Source organism: Octodon degus, unplaced genomic scaffold, assembly GCF_000260255.1.
Source record: "Octodon degus isolate 3935 unplaced genomic scaffold, OctDeg1.0 scaffold00015, whole genome shotgun sequence".
Taxonomy (NCBI): domain Eukaryota; kingdom Metazoa; phylum Chordata; class Mammalia; order Rodentia; family Octodontidae; genus Octodon; species Octodon degus.
The window spans coordinates 13611720-13631108 of record NW_004524591.1 but is presented as its reverse complement, the minus strand read 5'-3'; the positions used below and the strand labels follow the sequence as shown (position 1 = coordinate 13631108).

General features: G+C 35.3%; 1 protein-coding gene across 1 annotated transcript in view; it reads right to left on the bottom strand.

Moving 5' to 3' along the window:
* Stk31 (serine/threonine kinase 31) overlaps nucleotides 1–19389 on the bottom strand; it is a 101230-nt gene that overhangs the window by 70310 nt on the left and 11531 nt on the right. The window contains exons 5-9 of the mRNA XM_023709853.1: nucleotides 14405–14479; nucleotides 12116–12274; nucleotides 4816–5174; nucleotides 3541–3715; nucleotides 1891–2006 (exon numbers count right to left, since the gene is read on the bottom strand). Coding sequence (XP_023565621.1) covers nucleotides 1891–2006; nucleotides 3541–3715; nucleotides 4816–5174; nucleotides 12116–12274; nucleotides 14405–14479 — 884 coding nt within the window. The remainder of the gene's footprint in view (nucleotides 1–1890; nucleotides 2007–3540; nucleotides 3716–4815; nucleotides 5175–12115; nucleotides 12275–14404; nucleotides 14480–19389) is intronic.

Genomic DNA, 19389 nt, shown 5'->3' with positions numbered 1-19389 from the left:
TACTGTGAAAATTATGGTAGTCTGAGAAAAGAGACTAAAAAGATTTGAGTAAATGGAAAAAACATTCCATACTCCTGGAGAGAAAAAACCAACACTGTGAAAATGGCCATACTACTGAACTGTTATACAGATTCAAAGCAATCCTGATTAAAATACCATTAGTATAGCTCACAGAGATACATAAAACATTCCTCAAACTCATTTGGAATCAGAAGAAACCCAGAATGTCAAAAGCAACCCTGGGAAACAAAGAAAAGGTAAGACTTACCATAATCCCTGACTTGAAATTATACTATAAAGTTACTATCATGAAATCAGCATGGTACTGGCAATAGAGACAGATCTGAGGATCAATGGAACAGATTAGAAGATAAAGACACAGCTGCAAACACTCAGCCACCTTATCTTTGGTAAAGGGGCCAAGCAGGTTCTCCAGAAGAAAGATAGCCTCTTTAATAATGTGGTGTTGGGCCAAGGAGATTGCTCAGTAGAATAAGTGCTTCCCTGGCAAGTGCAAGGGTCTGAGTTCAATCCCAGGTTCTGGGAAAAAAAAAAAAAAAAGTTGCTTTCTGTTTGGGGGCCTGCCTCTTAGCTCAGTTCTTTAAGTGACTGCTTCTACAAAGCAGTCAGGCTCAGGTTGCTGTAGTTCGATCCCCACTATTCAAGCCAGCCAAACTTGCCTTGAAGGCATTCGGAGCAAAAAATATATATATATATATGGTGTTGGAAAAACTGGCTTTTCACATGCCAAATGCTAAAACTAGACCCATGCCTATCACCATGCACAAAGCCACAGTCAAAATGGATCAAAGATTTAAATATTAAAACAGAAACACTAAATCTTCTGGAGGAAAAGGTAGCTACAAATCTTAAACACAGGGATAGGTAGAGAGCTCATGAACAAAAACCAAACTACATGGAAAATACTTCAAGGACTCAACAACTGGGATTCATCTTTTTGAAAAGTTTCTGCATTTCAAAGCAAATTTCCAACAGAGTAAAAAGAAAACCAACAAAGTTGAAAACCTTATGGCCGACTATCCTTCAGACAAAGGCCTTTGATCTATAACATACAAAGAATTTTTTAAAAAATCAGGCTCCCAATTCAAAGACCCAATCCAAAAATGGGCATCTGAGATGAATACACACTTCTCAGAGAAGAAATACAAATGGCAAGTAAATATATGAAAAAATGTTCAACATCACTAAAACACTGAGATTCCATCTTACCCCAGAAAAAAATGGTTAGCATGAAGAAGTCAGCCAGTAACAAATGCTGGAGAGGCTGTGGAGAAAAAGGAACCCACCCTTCTGCACTGTTGGTGGGAATGCAGACTGTTACAACCACCATGAAAATCAGTGTGTAGATTCCTTCAAAAGTTAGGATTGGAGATCCTGTTCAAGTCAGCTATTCCCCTCCTGGATATTTTTCCAGAACTCAAAACCTCACACCACAGTGACATATGTGCACCCATGTTTATAGCAGCGCAATTTGTTATAGCTAAATCCTGGTAACAACCCAGATGCCTATCAACTGAAGAACAGATAAGAAAGATGTGATATTTATACACAAAGGAGTATTACTCAGCTATAAAAAAGGATAAATTTGGGTCTTTTGTTGGTAAATGCATACAGCTACAGAACATACTCTTAAGTGAAATAAATCAGACCCACATGTACCAACACTGTATTGTCTCTTTAGTGTGAGGACATGAAAGAGAAAAATGGAATCTTAAGGGTACAATAGACACTGGTAAAAAGGAATGAACCTATTCAAAAGGAAAGAATTATTGAATTGAGAAAGACAAAGGAAAGGGAGTCAGGGAAGAAGATTACCAAAAATAATGGGTACACAATTTAACACACCAAATAACTGGCACTCTTACATACCTAATTTCTTTTAGCAGTTCCACCTTAGTGGCCAGATTTTTCATTTTCGTTCCTATATAAGTCTTCAGGCTAGTTTCTAAATATTTGGTCAAATTCATAGTGGCTTCTTTTTCTTTCTAAAAGGAACAAGAAATCCTAGTAAGATTCAAATAAGAAATGCTATCTGCTATTATTTAAAAGATTTCTAAGCATAGTTAAATAGAACATTAAAAGTTATACAAACTGGTGTCAGTAATGGGGGATGAATACAAACAAAATATACTGTATATATTCAATCCCCAAAAATTAAAATGAAATCAGAGGAGTGACAGGACAAAGGGAGTAAAGCACAGGTGTGAAAATGATCAAAGTACATCACATTCAGGGTATAAATCTGCCAAAATGAAACCCAGTAATCTGTATTACCAATAAAAAAAATAGTGGAAAAAACGTTAGTGCCAGAACTGAAGTGAATTGTTAGACAGGGTCACAGCAGCATTAAGAGAATTAGAGAACTTATGTGTAGTGTCAGAAAAAAGAACCCATGAAAACCACACACGGTCTGGAAATGTACCTTAGTGGTATAGCATTTGCCTGGCTACATGCACAAGACCCTATGTTCAATCCCCAGTGAATCTCCCCACTCGAAAGAAAGAAAGAAAGAAAGAAAGAAAGAAAGAAAGAAAGAAAGAAAGAAAGAAAGAAAACAAACCACATACTATTCTGGAAGTGGGGGAAAAACTGACCCTGACTGTGGAAAAAATATCTTAAGACATTATCAAAAAACAAAAAAAGATAAAGAATACAAGCATGTAGATTAAGCATTTAAGAGAAAAATCAACCAAAATGCAATGTATCAGCCTAACTGGGGTCATAATTGGAAGAAATCAATTGTAAAAGGGCTTCTGTATGGCTGTTTAAGAAACCTGAACATTACCTAGATGTTAAATGACATTAAGGAATTCTTGCTTAATTTCTGTATATACAATATTATGGCTGTGGTTTGTGGGAGGGGGTTGTTTGTTTGTGAGTTGGGGACATTAGGAATTAAAATTAGGGCATTCACTCTACCACTGAGCTACAATATCAGCCACTGGATTTCTTACAAGTTATTTTCTATTGGCTATAGTTACATATTGAAGAATATGAAATATAAATAGAATTTGTTTTAAAATAATCCATGAAGTACAGATTTAAGAAAAGACTGCCAAACCCAAGTCTGAAAAAAACGGATGATGAACACATGAAGACAAATTGTTCATTTCTCTCTCCTGGAATGTTTGAAAATTTTCCTGATAAATCTTTCAAAACAAAATGGAAATGAGAAATGATTAAACTTCCATGAAATCTAAAAATTATTAGTATGAACTATATGAAAATAATCATCTACAAGCAAATACAAAGAAAGAAAAATATGAAGAAAGGGAAGGAAAAGAGGAAAAACTGACCAGAAATTAAGTAAGAGCAAATTAGTATGCAAATTTCCCTGTTAAATATTCTTTACCCTAAGGCAATAATGGCAAAGCTTTTAGGCAACTCAAAACTCATTTAATCATCACAAAGTACCAACATTGCAATTAAACCTGAATACTAAGGTTTTAGTTTAGAAAAAACATCTCATACGTCAGCATTTCTGGTTTTAAAAGTCAAATAACACTTTTTGCCACCTACCTGCAGATTCTGAGAAGTTTGTTCTACTTTCAATTCTAATGCCTTGTAACTTTCAAGAAGACTCTCCTTCTCAGCTTTAAGTTTTTCATTTTCTTCAATCAGCTTCTGGTCCTGCTTTATTTTTGCCAGGCTGACATTAGATCCTAAATTAAAGGCACCAACAGCCAAACTTTCCCTTTTAAAAATAAAATTAATTTCTCAAAAACTGTGTAAAACCGACAGAGTTCACAAGTTAAAATTTTAGGGTTTTATATCATTTTACACCGTATCTTAGAGTTAATATTGGAAAATGAAATCTTTATCTAATTCAGTATTTTAAAAATTATTTAATGTAATACAGACTGTCTTACGACTTAATTACACTTCAAAAGTAATGTCTCCAATTCTCCCACATTCCAAATTCTACATGGTACTACCAATTCCAGAGAACAGAATAAACCGCGTTTCCACCTTCCACCATTATCCTCATCCTATTTGACAGTTCTGTTCCTAAAGTACTGATACTATCTCATAAAACCACTGCATTACCCAAAATATGGAATCAAAATATAATACTGTATATATAAATAAATGTGATTGTTCCTTCAAATTGGTAATTCAAAATTATCCAAGGGAAGCCCTAAAGAAATCATACAAGCCTGAGGTGAGAGATGTGCCAATTTTCCTGATCTCATCATTATATATTGTATACCTGTATGAAGATGTCACATGGTACATCATAAATATGTTTAATTATTACCAATTGCAAATAAAAATGTTTAAAGGTGAACTCCTTCAGAATAATCATATTCCATCACAACACGTTTTCACAGAAAGATTGAAGAACATTTCTTTTGTTAAAAAAGACAAAAAATATATAGCCAAAGAAAATCAACAATTGTTTCTTTGATGCTATGGATTCAAAACAGAGAATCATATGTGATAAACATATGCTCTACCACTGAGCTACATCCCTGTCCCAATTTCAAATATGATAAGAAATTCTGTTTATGCCTGAGTAATTCACATTTAGAGATAGATTTTTAATAAACTTATTCAAAGGATTTGGCATGAAAATTTACTTGTGAACTTTAAAAATTTCTGGAATGATTTTCCTTTCAAACTTCATTAATGAAAATATTGCTGCTAAAGCAAAGGAACATATTTGAAAAAATATTATCAGTATCATCCACCAAAATTACTGACATAATATTCCAAAAGCATAAGCATCCACTTCTACAAGGGCTACTATACATTTGAAAGTTGTTAAAACTAAAAATTCCATCATATTCTTACTTTGAAAATGTCATATGATTCCCTGAATCATTTTCATTCTTCAAGTTAAGAGTCAGCTTCCCACTTACGCGCCCCTTTGGCCTACTGAAGTGTGGCTGATTTGATCTGTGACCCCACAAGGGAATGGGATTCTTGAGGTTCCTGAGAGCAAGCTGACTAGGATCTGATTTTTTTTCTTCACAGATGTTGGTGCTAGAAGTGAGCTGACATTTTTCTGCAAATCCTTTCTTAGCCACCTCTTCTCCTATATCCACGCTGTCATATTCAGCCTGAGCAATAACTGTTCCATCTTGATTGGTTGCTTTAATTCTCATTTTTATTTCCTTTTCAAAAATCAAGCTCCCCAAAAAGGTTCTGCCCTAAGATAGAAAAGAAGACATAAACCAATACTTCAACACATTTTTCTATTCACTACATTTCTAGCCATTTTTTCCAAGCATTGTACTTCATCACTCCAAAACATACATGACCTCCCTTGGTGTCTCTACATGCAAATATACTTGTACATGTATATTCCAATTATGCACTTGCTAAAATCTTCCTTTTCAGCAGTAGTTAGTCATCACAGAGATAACCATATTCATAAATTTATAAATATACACTAAAGAAATATCCTAGAAAAAATTTTTTAACCCAGTACATTGTGCTGTTTTTGTCCCAACTAAATATAATGACATTCTGAGCTATAATTCAGAAAATGAATTTGTTATCTAGAAAAGGTACTCATTTTCAACAAAACTTTAAAAAATGTTTAACAGCAAATCAGGTTTCATGGTGTTGCAAACAAGAAAAGGAGCAGAAAACCAGAAATTGAACGCACAAAACATCAACCATTTTTTTTTAAATCAACAAACAGCCATTTTGGAAAATGAGATGCTACAAATTACTACGTTAAAAGCTTTTAAATATAATTTTTTTCAAAGTTTTATTGATAAACAGATAGCAATGAGACAGTTTCAAATCAAATCGGAAGTACAGTTTCAACAAATAATACACTGCATATATTCTTCTCAGTGGTAAATTGCTGTACAAGAAGTGGACTTGTGATCCTATTTACAAACACCATTAGAACAAATCATTCTATTCATTAAGAGAATGCAACTATATATCTATCCTAACCACTTTGAATACACAGATACAAAATGGACATTCATTGGTATACCCCATTTTTTCTAAGTTCCATTATTGAATATTATAGGTGTGTAAACTCAGCAAAATATTCTAAAAGAGTCCAGTAGCCCATTATAGCATTGGGTCTTCTGTTTAACTGGCAATGTCAGAAATTATTGACCTGAGTCCTCCACAGCTCAACTTAACAGCATGGCTTTATTTCCTCTATTTCGTCTTCATACTTTTCTACTGGATGGTTAAGACCAAGGTAAAGCAGGACCTATGCAACAAGAGTTGTAGCTTTTTGGTCTGAGAAGGTCAATAAAATGCCCTCAGGATTTATCCTGAGATCCTGTACCTCAGATTGTAGAACCTTTATCAGTGCAGCCATGTGGATGAGTCACGGCCATTGCTTGACCAATGTGCTCTCTGTGAAAGCCTGAGGGAGTGTCTTCTCCCCATGTGACTCTCCTTAGGCACACTCTATGTCATCAATGACTTTCCTCTTTGGCCCCATAATCTTCTTGATCAGAAAATTTGGGACACTACCAAGGTACATGACGTTACAGTTCAAGTTCTCATATGTCCTGAGTCTTAATTGACCTTAGAAGGCTAGGGCCAAAATGTTGGCTTTCCTTGTAACCCTCCTTTTTCTCTAATTTTGGTCTGCAAACTAGGTTGTTAACCATCCAGAAGACAAGCTTATTGTTATTATCAAACGATTTAGGCTATTAAGCTTAACCTCACTATCTCTCTGCATTTCAAACATCTTAGGCATAATAAGGAGCAGTTATTTTTCATCAAGTATTGATATGTTGAACTTTAAGTCCCTGCATAATATGATAAAAACATTTTTTAATTTACATTATATTTTAAAAATAGGATAAAGAATTCTATGCTTCTCATGTTTGCACATAAGTCCAAAAATCTCATCATATACAACCTTGAAGCAGGACAGTCCCACAATATTCCTTTTCCTGTCTCTTGCTTTCATTCACCACCCCCTTCTTCTTGAACATCCACCTACCCGAGAGACATCATAGCAGTAAATGGCATGTCATGACAAGCCGCCCATATTCAGAATACCAGAATGACAGGCACTCCAAACATGAAACTACTGTTACAAATTACCATCTGCAGTGCAGTAGCTTAGTTCACAGGTATCAGTATATATATTTAATCAGGGTGAGAATCTTTCCAATTAACTGCTAGATTCAAAAATCTTCTGAAGATTCTCAGGATCATTGCCTTGCTCATCTTTTACATATAACCGTATGGCTTGACCTTGTCATGTTTCCTAGCTCTTCTCCTTTCCCTCTCTTGATTAGTTAGTCCTTGAGATCCTAGAGAATATAGTTTTGTTTTTTTTTAGGCTTTTGTGTGTGTGTGGCCAGCTCAGCCCACCAGGGGTTGGGGCTGGCTGGCATGCGGTGCTGGGGGATTGAACCGCGGTCCCTGTGCTTTGCTAAGCTTGTTCTAAGTAGGTGCTTTAGACCACTGAGCCATCTCACCAGCCCCTTAAATATAATTTTTAAGGGTGCACCAGCAATATAAATGGCATAGAAATTAGGTGCTTGCTAATTTTCAATTATGGGTTATTAATATAACAACTAAGGAAAGGTACAACTAAAACAAGTTTGAAACTAGAATGTTTCTGCTTTTCTACTCTTCCAGAAATCTGTAATTCCCAGAGTTACTTTGATATAAACTAATTAGTTCTCCTAAATTTCTGTAAGTTCTTCCCTGATTCCCACCTATACTATAAACTACTAATTTTTCAGAATCTATAAAGCATACATTGAAAACACGAAGTGGGTGAGATACTGCTTAAATTTACTGCTTCGTATCTTCCTTAAAATAGGGAAACAAACTGATAGGCCATTATCTCTCTTGTAGTTCTATTTTTAGCTAGATATTTCACTAGACAAATATAAAAATATAAAATGCATATAAATAAAGCTAACCAAAGAAATCATACCAAAAATAAAATAAGAGTCTTAAAACAAGACAAGATAGGGACAGAATGATTCACACCTGTAATGCCAATATTCTTGAAGGCTAAGGCAAGAAGATCACAAAGTTCAACACTAATCTGAGCAACTTAGCAACTTAAGTTAGACCCCATCTCACAATTTAAAAAGATGCAGGGATGTAGCTCAGTGCAAAGATCCCAGGCTCAATCTCTAGTACCATCAATTTTTTTAAGAGACCAAACAAAAAAACTAGAAAATGTAAGTTGGACACACTTAAAGAACTAAAACTCTTTAAAAACCAAGAAATCAGGGCCAGCCAAATAGCTCTGCAGACTAAAGCGCCTGCTTAGGTCGAGCGCAGCGGCCAGGATTTGATCCCCATATGCCTTGCCAGCCCCACCCCAAGGGCATGCTGAGACAGCAATTGATTGGAAAGATTACTATGAGTCTGATCTGTGTAGTGAGACCCTGTAGACCCTGTATTAAATATATACACAAAAGAAAAAAAAGAAAGGAATCACTGAACCCCTTTTCAGATTTTTTTTGCGGGGGTGGGGCAGAGTCTCACTACACAATTTGGGGCTGGCCTTGAGCTCACTTTCAAGTGTAGCCCATAGGCCAGTCTTGATCTTGCAGCAATCCGGTCTCAACCTCCCAAGTGCTGGGATTACAGGTATGTGCCATCATGCCATTCCCTTGTTCAATATTTTACGCAGAAATCTGATTTTTAAATTTCTCTCTGAAGTAAAACTTTTATTTTCACTAATCACAATTAATACATATTCAACCAGATGATCCCTAAAGCACATATAATCATAAAGACAAACCCTGAAATTGAAACAAAACCTGAGTTTCCCTTAGTTCTATTAAGCAACAAGAATGAAAAAGTAGGCTACATCTAGACGTTTTATACCATATTTTGCCATATATATAACATCATATATTCTTTTGAAAATAGCACAGAACACGAGAAATGTGTTAACTCTGTAGAGGCAGAAACATATATATTTACCTTTTAAATATATTTAATAATTTAAAAGAGAATTTAACTCCTAAATAAATCCTGGGTTCAGATTAAACCAATGGATCTAGAACATAGAGCTTTCAATCACTAAAAAAAGATTAATGTCACTTTTCAAGATATATTTGTTCTGCATTTCAAATTTCTCAACTGTGTTCAGAAACAAGAAAGCTTCATTTGCTTATTATTTCACTCTACCTAATTATGTATACACATATTAGAAACCAGGCTAACATGCTTATTTAACCCAAAGAACAGTCATTAGCTTTCATTCTCTGGATTCTACATATAATCCTTGAGGTATGAAACACATATATGAAATATTTAATCACTGCTTTATTGTCAGCACTGTATCTTCAGCAGCAGTAAGCATTATTCTGATAACAATTTCAACCATGCAGCAGGTGCAAGGGTCGGGGATTCAATCTCAGGGCCTGCCATGTTGGCCCCACCCCTGGGGCGCGGCTGGGACAGCAATTGAGACAGGGCATGGTGGTGTGCACCTGTAATCCCAGCAAGTGGAAGGTTGTAAACAGGAGAATCACTACGAGTCCAATCTAGTAGTGAGACCCTGAACACCTTGTAGACCCTTCCCTAAAATACAGAAAAAATAAAACAAAATTTCAGTCATGAAGCCAGATGGGTGTAAAAGGTGTCAGTTTAAAAATGTGTGAAATGGGGCTGGAGAGATGGCTCAGTGGTCTAAAGCACCTACTTAGAACAAGCTTAGCAATGCAAGGGGACCACGGTTCAATCCCCCAGCACCACATGCCAGCCAGCCCCGCCCCCTGGTGGGCTGAGCTGGCCACACACACACACCCCTCTCTCTCTCTCTCTCTCTCTCTCTCTCTCTCTCTCTCTCTCTCTCTCTCTCAAATAAATAAAAAAATAAAAAAATAAAAAAAAAATAAAAAAATGTGTGAAATATATTTCAGTGTCCAGGACACTTCCTTTAAGCATGTAAAGTTTTTGTTTTTACTGAATCCCTACCTTGTCCATTCATCTAAATGTCATAAAATATTCATCTAACACCTAACAGGCAAGAAGATTAGACATAAAAAGTGAATAAAATATTTCTAACTACCAAGACAAGTCGTCTCTACAGAACTACTACATGAGGAAAGAAATTGTAACTCCACATACATTAAATATAGTGACTAAAACATGCAAAGAAACAGATGGGGTGTGTCACCAAAGACTTCAAATAGGAAATCACAACTGAACCTTAAGCTGAAAACTACTGACTAAACATACATTTTCTAAACAAAGATATTTATAAGTAAATTATTTTCCAGAGAAGTCTGCCAGTTAAGTCTAACTGGTGATACTTTTACTGAGCTAAACATATAAATTCTGAAGTGCATACCTTCAATCCAAAACCAACTTTTTAAAAAATACTTCTTTCTCAATTCATGTTTGTCTTCAACACATATCTGTGTATAGCATCGTACTATGAAAACAGCAACAGACTGAATTCTAACCCTGGCTGTGCACTGTTAGCATTTAGACTTTAATTCATATAATTGTAGACCATAATTTCTTCATCTGTAAGATGAGAGCACATAAATGCTAAAGATGATAAATTTAAGAACTTAATGGTTCTGAGCATTTTGCAAGAAGTTTAAAACAGGGGGCCTGGCCCTAGCTCAGGCCTTTAAGTGGCTGCTTCCACAAAGCTGTCAGCCTCAGGTTGCTGGAGTTTGAACCTCATACCTCTCCCGCTGGCCAAAAGTGCCCTGAAGGCATTCGAGCAACAAAAAAAAAAAAAAAAAAGAAGTTTAAAACAACCCTCTACCCTCTTACATGTTTACTTAAAAAGTCATAAACTTGATTTTTAAACCCAAAACTTCAGGTATAATTTTTATACCTACACTTTACAGAAGTCTGAAGTGTGAGTTATATATGCAGAAATGTTTTGGGGAGGTTGTTATGTTGATTTTGTAGGCAAAGTCTCACTATGCAGTTTAGGCTGGTTTTGAACTCACTATGTAGCCCAGGCTGGCCTCAAACTTGTAACAATACTCCTGCCTCAGCCTCTTGAGTGTTGGGATTACAGGTGTGCACTACCATGCCTGGCTAGAAATGTGTCTTCTATGCAATTATAGTATAGACAAACTTAACATTAAACATACCTACAACATTCTAAAAGCGAAAAGCAAGTCCTTTGGTTAACAATATGTTTTATAACTTGGGGGTGGGGGATGGCTGCCTTTGTGTTTGTGTGGTGAAGATGGCTGTGGTCATGTTAATCAACTAATATGGAGTTTGCAAACAGAAAATTGCTGTTTTGATTTATGAACCAAATTGTCTGCAAACAGAAACATTTGTGAACCAAGATATTAGTGTACAAAGGTTACAAATTTCAATCAGTGATCCTTCTAACAATTAAGGAAGTTTCACATAAGCCACTGGAGTTGCTATATAAAACAATTACAAATCTGATTATTTTGAAATGTGATATCCCTCAACAGTACTACCACGCACCAAAAGAAACACCATTATCGTGTTATATATTTAAAAGGAGATAAGATGCCGATAAATCTACCCCTGAAGTTATCAAATGTCTTCCAAATGTTACTGACTCATACATAACTTAATGGAAATGAATATAAACTAGAATCAAGATTAGCAAAACATTGTTGCCAATTATTTTACAAATTATATGAGCTTCTTCCAAAACATTGAAATCTGACTAACTATAACCCCACTAATTTTAAATTTATGCTATTTATTGCTAGGCATAGATTAAAGGTCATTTTTATTTAGTAGCTTTACAAAAACAAATCATAACAGAGTAACCATATGCATTATTTTCCTCAATCATACAATTACAATCATTTTAAATTTTTACACCATAAGGAACTATTCACATTTTATTTAATACATACACACTCATATATATTTCAAGTATCACTCATACCTATTCATCAGAAATACTTACCTAGCAAAGATGAGCACAGTTATATAACTGCTTTTTAATTATTTTATGTTTTACGTGTGTCTCATGCCAGGGACCTTGCACATATTAGGCAAGTGCTCTACCAGTGAGCTATCCCCCAGCTCTGAATTACTTTATAATTCATGTTTTTCATTATTTTAAGGTTTTTATATTAAACTCAGTTAATGAGATTTAACTATAAAGTACTCAAATTTTTCAGTTTTATTTTCCTTTACAAGAATATTTAAAATTTGTTACCTGATCAAACTGGGTGACTTCTTGGCCAGAAGGAATTTGTAGTCCCCAAAGTCTATATTTTTTGGCAACACTAGAAAACTGCAGTGCCAATGGAATTTCTACTATGTCAGATCGGTTTAGAATTTCAGTATTTCCGTAGTCAATATAACGCACCAAACACTACAAAAAAAATTGTACATAAATACTAACATTGCACTTCAATTAGGTATCTTCAAAGAAACCACAACTTTTTGCTTTCTGTTAATCAGCTATGAATTGAGATAGCACTTTACCTTAAATTAACAAAACAGATTCAGAAACAGAGCTCCAGTAATATCCTCAAAATAAGGAAAATACATGTAATCAGTAACTTCTACATTAGGCATTAAGTTCCAATGGTACCACTTCTCACTTTGTTGGGTTTTTTTAAAGCATTGGTATTAAAAATAAACACATAAGTTTATTAAACTATAGCCTTCCTTTATCACTTCTAATGTTAAAATCCATTAACATTAAATACAAGTTGGAAAACCATAAAATCTAAAAAGAAAAGCAAAGTTATCAAATTTCCTTTGATCACTTTCAGGGAGACTCAAACTGATCAAATTTACTCTTACCTCCAGCTAATAAACTTTTAGAAGTTTTACAAAGTCAAATGTCATCTTGCCCCCAAATTTAAAAAGACAACTCAAGAAGAAATGTAAAATAAAATCTTGACTGTTAAATTATGTGGAAAAATTCTACTAAAAATGTCTATTTCACTAAAACAAATCATCTATTATAATAATAGTTTTTTAAAAATGTAAGCCAGAATATTCATAAAAATATTTCATCCTATCACTTTATTACACCAAGGAAAATATTTATAAAATATACATCTTATAAAACATATTGAAGTCCACAAAGCAGATGTCAAAAAATAAAAGCCTAAAAAATGTTTGTATATGACCTACAATGTGCAGTTACAACCAGCTATTAAGAATCTCATCTTCCCAAATTCTGTTAAAAATTTTCCACAAAATAAAAAATAAGGAAGCTTAACACAAAGAAAATTCATTTCATTTAACCTAGGCAGAGGGCTGACCAAATAGCTCAGCGGATTAAAATGCCTGCAAACTACAATTCTTGTTACATAGGTCTTGCTCTATCTTGGTCTTAACCATCCAGCAGAAAAGTATAAAAACGAAGTACAAGAAATAAAGCCATGTTGTTTTGTTGAGCTGTAAGGGACTCAGGTCAACAACTTCTGAGACTGCCAGTCAAGCGAAAGACCCAATACTATTATGGGCTATTGGACTATTTTTGGAATATTTTGCTGAGTTCACACACCTATAATATTTAAATGATGGAACTAAATAAAAAAAGGGAATATAGATGAATGACCATTTTGTATCTGTGTATTCAAAATGGTTAGGATAGATATGTAGCTACATTCTCTTAATTCAAGGAATAGAGCGATTTGTTCTAATAGTCTTTGTAAATAGGATATTATCATGTCTACTACTTGTACAACAAATAACCACTAGGAAGGCAGTATGCAATGTGTTAATTATTGGAACTGTCCTACCAATTTGATTTGAAACTGTTTCATTGCTGTTTATTTCTCAATAAAATTATGGGGAAAAAATGAAGTAAAATAAAAAATAAAAAAGTAAAATGCCTGCAAGCAGGCACAGGGGCCAGTATCGTTCCATCTGGGCCTGCCATGCCAGCCACACCCCCAGGGCGCTCAGATGGCGACTGAGACTGGGCATGGGGGCGCATGCCTGTAATCCCAGTCCTTGGGAGGTTATAAAACAGGAGAATCACTATGAGTCCAATCTAGCAGTGAGATCCTGAACACCCTGTAGACCCTTCCCTAAAATTCAGAAAAAATAAAAATAAAAAATAACGTAGCCATCAACCTTTACTATTAATACTCATAACTAAATAAAGCAGATGTCTAACTTCATGATCAAATGTCTTTTCCTACTCAAGCGTCTCCATAAAATGAACTTTCAAAGTTACTCATTAGCAAGAACCAAATGTAATCATTAAGAACTGAGGTACAAAGAACCAACTAATCACCTCCAAAGTAATCTGCAAATTATATCATTTATTATTAAGACAATCTAAGGTGACTAAGAATTAATCTTTCTTGTTCAGTAGGGAGGGAAATGTGTTTTAATAAATTTATTTTTTGTTTTAATAAATTTATAAATTCACTAAATCAGACCTTATTATAACTTCACTAAATCAGACCTTATGACTACTATGATTAAGCTGTGCTGGACTAAATAAGCATCAAATTTTAGAAATAGAATTTCCTGCCTTTTCATCACTGACGATCTTCAATACTTTACATCTGTACCAACATTTATCTTCAGAAAATAATCCACCATAAATCTACAAAGACAAAGCAAAATTATTCAATTTGTTAAGAAAAGCATGCTAAGTAGATCAGAATAAAGCTTACCATTTATTAAGCACTTATTCTATGTCAATAAGCACTTTACATACAATAATTTAAGCACTCTATCTACAATAACTTACTTAATTCTAACAAAGGCTCAATGCCAAAATTCTTTTACTTCTCTACTGGGTATCCAAAGATATAAGCTAAAATGCAGAAAAAACAAAATTCAAACTTATAGGAGAGATCATGTTCAACTAGAGGGAAGAATAAGAAAGGGACTCTAAATGATGCACTGAAGAAAAACAAGGATGCACATACAAGTGCAAAAAGGAGTAAGAATTAGCCAGTAAACAGTACATTTCAAGGACATGTCACAATAAACCTTACGAAAACTGGGCATACAAGATCCAAACACTAACTGTAAACATATTCAGAGGCTTAAACAATCTCATTCTCCCCTCAACACCTTTCTCTCTCTGCATCCCTGCTCCTACTCCTACAAGTCTTCCCTCAAACCTCAACAATACTAGCCCTTTTCTTCACAAAGATAACCCCAATGGTATCTGATCACCTATTTTTTTCATGTTATTTCCTTACATCTCTTGTCCCTGATTTACTCCCTTCCTTTTTCTCTTCCATTTTACTCCGTCCTTCCACATCCCAATCTAATTGTTGATAGCAGTACAGTCCAGTCTGTAATTGGCACTGATAAAACACTGAAATTTTTATGTTTTCAAGTACATGGTTGGATCTGTTGACACTGTTATGACCTCTAAGAACTCTCCTCTTGTAATACAGTATCTGCGTCTAATCCTATTTAAGCTGAGGACACACTACCAAAAATGAAAGAAATCCAAGATATCTACCAGATATCCAAAATATATATACCAGAAAGCAGACATTAGCTAAAATGACCTCCATACTAGCCACATGTTCTCCACTGCAACTGATCCTCAATCATAGGCACACACACGAAAGAAAAAAAAGGAAGGAAGGAAGGAAGGCAACAAAATGTCTCCCAAAACTGCCAATTTCTCCAAAGCACAAAAGGCACTGATGAGGACAAAAAAATGCAGGCGGTTACCTTACTTGAAATCATCAAAGAGGAAACAAATTCAGCAAGCTTAAATATCATACAGCCAAAAAGATGAGATCTAAAGAAACTAATCAATAAGAGTAAAGAAAATATTAGAATTTCTTTTATTTTCAAATAAAATATTACAATAAAAAATTATTCAAAGCATGAATGACAAATTTGCCAAAGAATTACAGTTCATAAAAAGATGCCAAATAGAAATTCTGGAGAAAAAAATTCTACCAAAACAATGAGCAGCACAAGTGAACTAGTAAGAAGAGTTACCAGATGTGCACTTGATCACATCCTTAGAGATTACATCCTTAAAGATGCATTAAAAACTAGGAACACTGATCCAGTAGCTACTAAATGAATCTAAATAAAAAAAAAAAAAAAAAAAAAGATTAATCTAAGACTAATTCAAGTTAGATCCACCACTGGGGAGGCTGAAAACAGGAAGATCACTATGAGTCCAAGCTGCATAGTGAGACACTGCACAAAAAAAACCAAAAACTAAAGTTAGAGAAAAGTCAAAAGACACACAAAATTCAACAATCTGTTGGGTTTGTTTTTGTTTTTGTTTTTGGCGGAACCGGGGATTGAACTCAGGTCCATGTGCTTGCCAGGGAAGCACTTATTCCACTGAGCCATCTCCCCAGCCCCAACAATCTGTTTAAAAAACTCAGAGTGAAAAACTTTCCAAGTATAGAGAAAGAATTCAACACATAGCTAAAGAAAGAATATAAAACCTAAAATAGCCACAACCAGAAAAGAACTCCACAAGACATTCCAGTCAAAAGCCCATTATGTCCAATAAGGACACAATCTTAAAAGCTGTTAGAGAAAAGTACAAATCATTTTCAAAGGTAAACTCGTTGGGAATACAAACTTGCCAAAAGAAAATTTAAAGACCAGGAAAACTTGAAATATGTCAAACTAGGAAAATGAAACCAGACCAATATATCCTAAAAGACAGTTTTCAAAAATTGATGGAGAAATAAGGGCATTCCATGACAAAGAATGTCTTAAATCACAAGCACCACACTGGTACTCAAAAGAATGAAAAAAATTCTCAAAGATACTGCAATGAGTATGTTAAGCAGAGTACACATTCTCAATCATTTACTCAGCCCCAGAATCTCTGACATGTTTGACTGGATGATTCTTTGAAGGGGGGCATGAATGCTTCTTTCTGTCCTACACAATGCAGGATACTCAAGCATCTTCTGGCCTTCACCCACTAGAAACCAATTGTGACACTTCCAGTTGTGACAATCAACAATGTCTCCAAATAATGTCAAATATCTCCTGGAAGTCAGAATATGGAAATACAAAAATCACTCTAGGTTGATAACCACTTCAACTACTTACCGGTTTACCCCAAGTGTGATTTAGGCAGTGCTTTTGTTTACAAACTATCCTGTTGCTCAGGCATCATTTCAACCAGTTGATTCTTGTTAGCACAAGATACACTCATATGTCTGTTTTATATAATTATTTCTTGCATACTTTTTTTAACCTAGTAAGTTGTCTCCCCCGCCCTTTTTTTTTAAGGACGAGGTCTACAGAGGGTACAGGTTCTCACTACGTAGACTGGACTTGTAGTAATTCTCCTGTTTTCAGCCTCCCAAGTCCTGGAATTACAGGTGTGAATTACCATGCCCAGTCTCAATCGCTGGTTCAGTGCACCCCAGGGGCAGGGCTGGCGCAGCGTTGTATTCCCTTTTTTTTTTTTTAATTTTATTTATTTATGTGTGTGTGTATGTGTGGCCAGCTCAGCCCACCAGGGGGCGGGGCTGACATGTGCTGGGGGATTAAACCACGGTCCCTGTGCTTTGCTAAGCTCGTTCTAAATAGGTGCTTTAGACCACTGAGCCATTTCACCAGCCCCATGTATTCCCTTTTGATGTTTCCTTCTAGTGAAATCTACTGTGTCTGATTTTTTTTATGAATTTGTGTTATTTGTGAAAAATAACCTACAATTTTGTGCTACAATCTATAAAAATTTATTGTAAGTGTGGAAAAAAAATTTATTGTAAGTATATTAGATATAATTTTTATACTTCTCCAGAACTCAATGATATTCTTTTACAATACAAAATAGACACACTTGAGACACTGAGACTGAATACAAAGGAAGTGCCAAAAGACCTGCAAAACAACTTTCTTAAAGAGAGAACTGTTGTATATCAGAGAGGAAGTCTATATTGTGAAATGGAAAGACAAAAAAGACATTTTCTTATTCTCAACTATCAATAACACATAAATGATAGAACAGAAGAAATAAAGCTAAAAAATATTCCAATAGTGATCAATGATAATAATTCTATGAGTGTTGTTGACAGAGTTAACCAACACCTACCAAGCTACCCTGTGAGGAAAGGAAAATTATTATTATAAAATATTCTTGCACTTCCTGGACCAAACAATTTGGAACACATTTGTTGTTTATTCAAAACATAGAGGTTCAAAAAGTCATTTACAATTTAGATTAGGTCTAACAGACCTAATAATTGAAAAATAGACAATAACAAAACTCCAACCATGGGACCAGCGAGATAGCTCAGTGGACTAGAGTGCCTGCTTAGGCAAGTACAGAGACCATGGTTCAATCCCTAGAACCTCATGCCTTGACAGCTCTGCCCCCAGGGTAGACTGAGCCAGTCAGAGTCTGGGTGTAGTGGCACATCCCTGTAATCCCAGTGCTGGGGAGGCTGAAAGCAGGAGGATCACCACAAGTCCAAGCTGCACTATGAGACCCTGCAACAACCAAATACATTTTAAAAAAAGAAGAAAAACAACCAGGACATCCATTATTGACATCTTCTTTACCATTACGTTTAGTGAGTAGACATTTTATTGAAATTAGATCATCCACAGAAAAAAAAGGAACATACCACATGATTGTGTAAAGTGTTGGTCACAGAAAGATAACAACACACACAAAAAAAAATTCACAATGAGACTAGCTACTATTATCCAGATTGCAACATTGGGTTATATATGGAATGTTTTAAGATATACACAGAAATTTTTTTCAATAAATAGGATAAAATTGTCCTATTTATTTTCTATTTGCCATTATCTTATAAAAATTAACAGAAGGATTTTTTTTTTTTTGAGGCCTCAGGATGCCTTTAGGGCAGGTCTGGTTTGGCTTGAGGATCTGAGGATCGAACCACCGCATCCTGAGCCTCACTGCTTTGTCTAAGCAGACACTTAAACAACTGAGCTAATGGGCAGGCCCCCATAAAAATTAACAGTATGCAATTTTTGGTCATCCTGTATTTAAATAATTGGACTGACAAGTGATTTAATCTCAAATTTTTATTTGAGGCAGTATCATCCCCAAGGAAATGAAAGGTGACTATAGGGAGTGGAATTTGAGGAGGGATATCAACTATTTTGATGTTTTTTAGCCCTCCAAAATTCAAATGTACCTGAAAACACAGATATACAGTTTATCTGTCATATTAAAATATGTTGGAGGTTCTGGGGATATAGCTCAGCAGTTTGAGCACCTGCCTGGCAAGGGCTAGGATCTGGGTTCAATCCCCAGTACTGTATGCCGTGCTATGGTGCCAGCCACCAAAACCGGGTGTGGTGGCACACACCTGTTATCCCAGTATTAGGGAGACTGAGACAGGAGAATCACTACAAGTCCGAGCTGCATAGTGAGCCCCTGTACCAAATAAATGATTTAAAGAAACATTTTAAATATGTTGGAAGGGGGGCTGGCGAGATGGCTCAGTGGTCTAAAGCACCTACTTAGAACAAGCTTAGCAAAGCACAGGGACCGCGGTTCAATCCCCCAGCACCACATGC